The 7,238-nt window shown below is 56.2% G+C and overlaps 1 protein-coding gene across 1 annotated transcript; it reads left to right on the top strand.

The window, feature by feature from the left end:
- Positions 1-843: 843 nt before the first annotated feature.
- On the top strand, positions 844-4,743 carry PIGT (phosphatidylinositol glycan anchor biosynthesis, class T; the record flags this gene model as incomplete). The annotated part of the gene is made up of 10 exons (XM_009318675.1): positions 844-973; positions 1,484-1,584; positions 1,742-1,828; positions 2,093-2,180; positions 2,269-2,366; positions 2,668-2,833; positions 2,940-3,140; positions 3,675-3,840; positions 3,977-4,060; positions 4,196-4,743. Coding segments are annotated over 10 exons (1,374 nt in total), but the record flags the coding sequence as incomplete, so codon positions are not given.
- Positions 4,744-7,238: the final 2,495 nt, after the last annotated feature.

The following is a 7,238-nucleotide window of genomic DNA, read 5'->3' as shown; positions in this document are numbered from 1 at the left end:
CCCCAGCCGCAGGTCTGTCCCTGCGGGTCTCCCCCGCGGCCACCGCTCCCAGGAGCTGTTGCCCTTCTCGCATGAGGCAGCCACAGCGTGTGCAGGGGCCTCCTGGGTTGGAAGATGTCCGCTGGAATAAAGAGCCTGCAACCCCAGGAGCAGCTCTAAGGAAAAGCAGAACGTAGCCCCGCTCAGTGCACAGGGCAGGATGTGGTGCTGAGGGCAAACCCTTGTTCACTAAAGGGACAAGTAATTCCCTTATGGGCTCTGTGATGACAAACCCCTCACTGTGCTAATAAGATGGGGTTATATCTTGACCTCTCATCCGTGACTCACTTCCTTTGACTCCCATCCAACACCTGTCACCGTCGCCCTTAGCACACAGCCCTCTTCAAGCCGCCGCAGCTCTGCGTGGACTCACAGAGCTCTCCCCTCCCTACAAGTGGCCCATGCCAGGTCTGCTGGTCGGGTCAGCCTTCAGAGCCGCACCACGGTGTTGCTTTAGGTCTCACAGCCCCTTCCCTGTACACCGTACGTCTCCTCCCACACGCCCCCTGCTCCCCCAGCCTCTCTCCTCAAATACCAGCTGCACCCACCACCGGGTCCCTGGCTGTGCGAAGCCCTGCCAGCCCAGGGGCTGCCCCTGCAGTGAATGTCCCCCAGATCTCATGCGTTAGAACAAAATACCAAGAGAGCTGGAGAGTGCACGACCAGCAGCCTCTGCCTGCATGCTCCTTGCAGCTTCTGAAAGCCAGCGTGGTCACGCCGGTGTTTTTATTGAATGTTACTGACTTAACGCTTGTTGTTCCGAGGATTCGAGCTGCTGAGTAATTCTGGTATCTGTTCTCACACAGTGTTGACAAAGCCTGGAAAGAACTGAGTAACATCCTCTCTGGAATATTCTGTGCTTCTCTCAACTTCATTGACTCGACCAACACAGTCACTCCAACGGCGTCCTTCAAACCCCTGGGCTTAGCCAACGGTGAGCCCGGCCTGCGCTTGGCTGCCCGGCTCTGCCCTCTCACTCTTGCCTCTAGCTTTAGTTCTGCCCTGTGCCACTCCAGGGAGTCCGGGCACAGGTCCTGCAACGACTCCGGGTCTGGGTGTGTACAACAGGGTCTGTTAACCTCCTACTGGAAGCATTTCCTCTCCCTGCGAATGAGGCTTGGATTTGAACAGAGGGAACCCACAAGCAGTATGTGGCAGATGCTCCCAGGCCCTCATCTGTCTCTCTGAAAAGTATGTTACGAAACAGTGAGGACTAGAGGATTTAAGACACTCATGAAAAAAATCTGCTAGAATATACCCTTACCTATTCTATCCAAATCACTCTGAACAGAGTGGGATCTATTCCTCATTGAGCTCGTGGCATTTCGGGCATATTGAGAGGGTGGTGGGCTGTGGGGTGGAACAGGTCTGCTTCTGCTGTCATGCCAGACAGCATGACACAGCTGTCACAACCAGCCTGTTGATGCTCCACCTCCCTGCCCAGGGACAGATCACCATCTCCTGCGATACGCCGTCCTGCCCCGGGAGGTCGTCTGCACAGAGAACCTCACGCCTTGGAAGAAGCTGCTGCCATGTGGCTCAAAGGTAACGGCAAGTCCTGCTGCCTCACTGGGCCTCTCCCGATGGAGCTGGGTTCCCGACAGCAATCCGGGAGCATGCACTGGGAAGTCTTAGCAGGGCCTTTCTCTCAGTGGGAGCAGAGAACAGACCTGGGGCTGAGTTTCTCCTTTTCTCCCTGCAGGCTGGGCTTGCTGTGCTGCTGAAGGCCGAGCGCTTGTTCCACAGCAGCTACCACTCGCAGGCAGTGCACATCCGCCCCATCTGCAGGGTAAGCGCCGAGGCTCAGGACTCCCTCCTTTAACAGCCCCAAGAGAAAACCCAAAGCCTTCTTGTGACACTGCAAGGTGACACGCCGGCTTGCCAAGCTCCCCTGCGGGGGGTTCACTGTGTCTAACACAGCTGTTGTCCTGTTTCTCTGGTCTCACCTGGGTCCCGATGGGATTCTTGCAGTCCTGGTGGAGTTCCAGCACCCTCCTGGTGTCCTGCCCCTCCAGAAGGTGTGATCAGAACTGCCTCTCTTCCTCTTGTCCAGGATGCCTCCTGCTTGGCTGTGTCCTGGGAGCTCAGACAGAGCCTCACTGTGGTCTTTGACACCTTTTCCAGCAGCCAAGGAAAGAAAGGTAAGCTCGGCGGCAGTGCGCTGTGGTCCTCGAGTGCCCCCAGCCTGCAGCACTTCACTCCACCTGCCACTGACTTTGCTTCCCGCAGACTGGTCCCTCTTCAAAATGTTCTCTCGCACACTTACTGACGCGTGTCCTCTGGCATCGCAGAGCAAAGTCTACGTTGACATCTCCCCTAAGAACAAGGTAATGCTCACGGAGCAGAGAACACCCCCTGCTCCCTCAGTTCAGCAGCTTCGTGCGGCTCTGAAACATCCTCGCCTCCATCCCCTGCATGGCCAGGCCCCCCAGGAGCCCTCTGGGGCTAACGAAGGGAGGTAGTTTCCTTCCTCTGAGCAGGGCTGTGGGGATGAGCGTGGTGGTGTTAGTAAGAGCACTGAGCTGGCTGTTGGGTGGGAAAGCTCAGGGCCAGCCGGAGGGGCTTTGCCCAGCGCTGCCAGTTACTTCAAGGGGCACTTTTCCTTTCATGGTCTATTTACTTTCTCAGGAAAAGGAGTTACTGGAAGTGACCCCCCCTCCGGCATCTGTATACGAAGCTATTGTCCAGGGAGACAAGAGAACCTATGCCGTCTATGACCTGCTGAGCCCCTCGCTCTTCAATACATCTCGCAGCCTCAATGTGCAGCTGAAGTGGAAGCGGCCCCAAGACAGCTGTGAGTGACCAGAACTTCATTCCACCTGCACCACTGGTCAGGGCTCCAGGCCTAAAAATCACCTGGCACGGCCCCCCCATTCCTCGTGTCCTTTTCTCTTTTGCAGCGGAACTGCCGACACCCATACTCCATGCTCAGCGCTACGTGAGTGGATACGGGCTGCAGACCGGGGAGATCAGCACTCTCATCTACAACACTCACCCGTACCGGGCCTTCCCCGTGATCCTGCTGGAGACTGTGCCGTGGTATCTGCGACTCTATGTGCACACTCTGACTATCATCACGAAGGGGAAGGAAAACAAGCCAAGTAAGTAAACCCTCCCGGGAACACATGCCACCTGGTTCCCTTGGCACAAGCGGCTCATTCCAGAGATGGTTTAGTCCCTCCCTCGGGCCCCAGTGATCACTGGGAAACTGGACTGGGAAACAAAACATCTTAGGATATTTTCCTAGCCTTCAGTTCAACACTCACAGCAGATGAGACTTTATTAAGTTTGTTTTATAAGAGGCACATGGACAGTGTTTCATAATCCAACAAGGGTCTAAACCAACGTGAACTGATTGTTGTAGTAAAGGAGGCTCGATTTAAAACTGATGACTGGGTCTTATTTTGCCTTTGTACCTTTCCTTACAAGCACCCGACTTTCATGGGCCATCGGCTGTAAAGACCAGCCAGATTTAGCTTTAACACATGCTTTTTGCTACCTGTGCATCTTCACTTGCCCAGAAAACCTCTCCCAGGACAGTGGAAGCGGGAGCACCCACCCCATGGGAGGTGTCCAGACCATGTGAGATTGGACAAGGTCCCCCCGGTGCCACTGACGCGTCTCTTTGGCATTAGGTTATATCCACTACCAGCCAGCCCAGGACCGGAGGCGGCCTCACCTCTTGGAAATGCTGATCCAGCTGCCAGCCAGCTCTGTCACCAAAATCACAATCCAGTTTGAGAGGGCCTTATTGAAGTGGACAGAGTACACGCCTGACCCCAATCACGGCTTTTATGTCAGGTAACGACATGTACCTCAGCTCCTCATCCCCTTCTGGGCCTCGTGTAGGACTTGCTGCCCAGGTCTCTGGGGACGGGAAAAACTCTTGCCGTCTCTGCTGGCAGGACTGACACTAGCATGTCCTTTGTCTCCTTAGTTCATCTGTGCTTAGTGCCCTGGTGCCCAGTGTCATTGCGATGAAGGACGTGGATGTGGAGCAGAGCCCTCTCTTCACCTCGCTGTGAGTGTGCCTGTGCTGGGGAGTGGGGCCGTAGCGCGGCGCCTGCGGGCTGCCGGCCGCTGTCATCCCATCTGGTGAGCATGAAGCAGCGGTCCTGTGCGGGCTGACGCTCCCTTTCCTGCTTCTGCTCTCCAGGTTTCCTTCCTCTGATGGCTCCAGCTATTTTGTGCGCCTGTACACGGAGCCGCTGCTGGTAAACTTGCCGACGCCAGACTTCAGCATGCCCTATAACGTCATCTGCCTGACCTGCACCGTGGTGGCAGTGTGCTACGGCTCCTTCTACAACCTGCTGACCAGAACGTTTCACGTGGAAGAGCCGAGCCGGGGCGGGCTGGCCAAGTGGCTGGCCAACATCATCCGCAAATTCAGGGGCGTGCCCCCCCTCTGAGAGAAACCAGGGCGGCCGGCGCTGGCCATGGGGCTCCTTGGGGAGACCCAGGGAACAGAGCGCTGCTGCTTCTCGTCTTTGCTGGAAGCAACCTGCTCCATTTTGCTGCCTGGGTCTCTCTGAGGTCCACCAAGCTGAGAGATCGCTTCCGTTGTTAGGATGGGAAAGGGCTCTAAGCCCATTGACTACTGAACTGCACTGCTACGGCATTGGGAAAGGTGTAAGACTTCTGTTTGGGAGAGGGGTAACTTATGTGCTGGGAACGATGCTGGAAGTAAACTTGAGCTGTTTTGTACATTTGTGCTGCTCCTGCTTGGTTTTATTTTCTCAACCCCCCAGGCAGAATTGGCCCTGTAAGACTCTGAGCTGCTAAGTCTCTAGCACGCTACCCGAGTCAGCTGGGAGGAGGTGCAGACGTGGTAAGGGGAAGGGGGGTGATCTGCAGCGAAGAGATGGGTTCATCTGCTCTACCATCTCACCTTCCACAACTGCCACATTTCACAGCTCCCTCCTGCCACGCTTCACCACAGTTGAGCCAGTTTGCAAATTAATTGTTGGCCACGGTGTATGTCTGTCCCCTCAGCCATGGCAAGGGTTTATTTTCTTTCTCAGGAAAAAGCTTCTCTTGCTCCCAGCTTCTATTTGCAGCATTTTGAAGCCCCTCCACCCGCTCACCCCTCTGCTGCAGCACAAGATCCTCCTCTGCCTCCTTGGTATCATTTCGGCATGTCTGTCCAACAGCTCCCCTGCACCCACAGTGTCCCCAAAGCTTCGGGGGGCCTCTGGGCTCAGCAGACCCCAAGTGCTGAGCTGTGGCCAGCCGGGCTCTGCTGGTGGGCAGCAGCCTCAGCCCTCCCAGAGCCCTGGGCTGGGAACGCAGGAACACCAGCACCACTGCGGTCTTCGGTTACTTTCATAAAATACAAGGTACCGCCTCGCTGCGGTTCACGCAGAGCAGCGAGAGGACGCTGGTGGTGCTGCTCGGCCTCTGACGGTGCTGTTTTCAGGGGTACGTCCTTTGCATCTTGGATGTGGCTTTCGTGATAGAAAGGCAACTGCCTACAAGCAGCTAAACAAAGCACAAGGAAATCATTAGAAGAAATACTCCCTAGAATCAAAGCAAAGCACAGCCAGAGGTCCTTTAAAAGCTTCCGCTTGAACAGAAAGACCATAAAACCCCTGTTGCCTCCTGTCCTGCACAGGACAGTCTGTTCCTGCTGGCCTGGGATTACCTTTCCCTTCCCTACCGGAGATGCCCTTCTCTTTGCAGCTCCTTACGGATCCGTTCCACTGGATGGCTCCATGCAGCCTGCAGAGCTGCGTGAGTTTGGGACTATCCCTCTCTCTTCCCACTTGCTGAGAAAGACACCACAGGGCTGGGAGCTCACGCTGCTTCCAGCCACAGGACTGCTGCTGCAGCTCCGTTAGCCAGGCTTCAAGCGCAAAACTGAGTTTCTTTACAGAAAACTAGAACTACAACCAAACGAAACCCGAGCGAGCGCACAGCTCCCGCAGCAGCGCAGGGGCAGAGGGACACAGCCAGGAGTCTCGGGCATGAGGGTCCACGTTGTAGTTTGCAAAAGGTTTTGGAGAGCTCGAGTTGTTTCAGGTTGCGTCCAGGATAAATCCTGCAAACTGGAACCATCAGCATGTGCCGGAGCAGCTCAGAGTGCCCAAGATCCCCCCAGCCCAGCTCCCCGGGTGAAGCCTGCATGCTGCGGGCATTAGGTGGGATCCAGCAAAGCCCCCCGAGCACCGAGGCCAGCACCCATGGATGCAGCTGGCAAGCCCAACCAGCCAAAAATAGTGCAAGAAACATGGCGCTGCTGCAAACCCAGCCGTCACTTTTGCAGGAGAAAAAGGTCCCTGTGCCGAGGATGACGAGGTCAGCCTGTGCCGGGGCCAGCCGGGAGCCGCCACGGGCAAAGGGTGCCGGAGCTGGCATCAGCCAAAGGCTTCAGGGCCATTCCCATGCAGTGCCATAAACCAGGAATTTAAATGGCCCATACAGAGGTCAGCCCGGAAAAACCGCAGCGGAGGAGGGAAACCGTCCCCGGCTGGATTCGTGCCTGCCAGGCCATCGAGGGAGGCTGTCTTATCACATCCATCAAATGCATGGGCCAGCCAAGCAGAAAACCCTGCAGGAAACGCGGGCGGCCCTGCGACCACGGCTGGGTGGGTTTTAGACAGCTGGGAAAACCCAAAATGTTAGTGCCTGGGTTTTTTTTTTTTTCCTGTGCTGTTTCTCTCCCTTCCCTGCGTGGCCTCCTTGGGAGCCCAGCCGGAGCTGGGCACGGCTGGGCTGTGCTTGGTAACCTGCTGCTGGGTGTCTGCGGAGCGAAGGGCCGGAGCTGGAGGGCTTTCTAACAGTTCGGGCTCAGCTGCCCAGTGACACTGGGCCAGAGGGCTGCCAGCAAGCGGTGTCACAAATAAAGTAAGGGGAGAGGCCGCGGAGCCATCTCCGCTCTACCTCTCTTTGAGACGTAGCACCAGGAAGGGTGCAGGTGCCCACCCTACTACAGCACGGAAAAAACTAGGGCCCTTTGGGGCTGGATGGGGCTAAGTCAGCAACAAAAGTGCACTGCTGTGCGTGACAAGGAAGCAGCATGTAAGCAAGCCTAGAAATAGCATGCAAACGAACGCAAGAAAGCATGGACTCAGCGTGCCACACAGTGCAAACACTGTGAGCATGTGGACAGCGTGCAGTGGTGTGCAAGGACTCCTGCCGGCTGCATGCGAAGGAAAGCCTGCAAACAGCATGCGACCGCGCATAAGCAAGCATGCAAAGAG

Source organism: Pygoscelis adeliae, unplaced genomic scaffold (genome assembly GCF_000699105.1).
Source record: "Pygoscelis adeliae isolate BGI_AS28 unplaced genomic scaffold, ASM69910v1 Scaffold72, whole genome shotgun sequence".
Classification (NCBI taxonomy): Eukaryota; Metazoa; Chordata; class Aves; order Sphenisciformes; family Spheniscidae; genus Pygoscelis; species Pygoscelis adeliae.
Note: the sequence above shows the minus strand (reverse complement) of the source record. Positions and strands in the feature narration are given on the sequence as shown.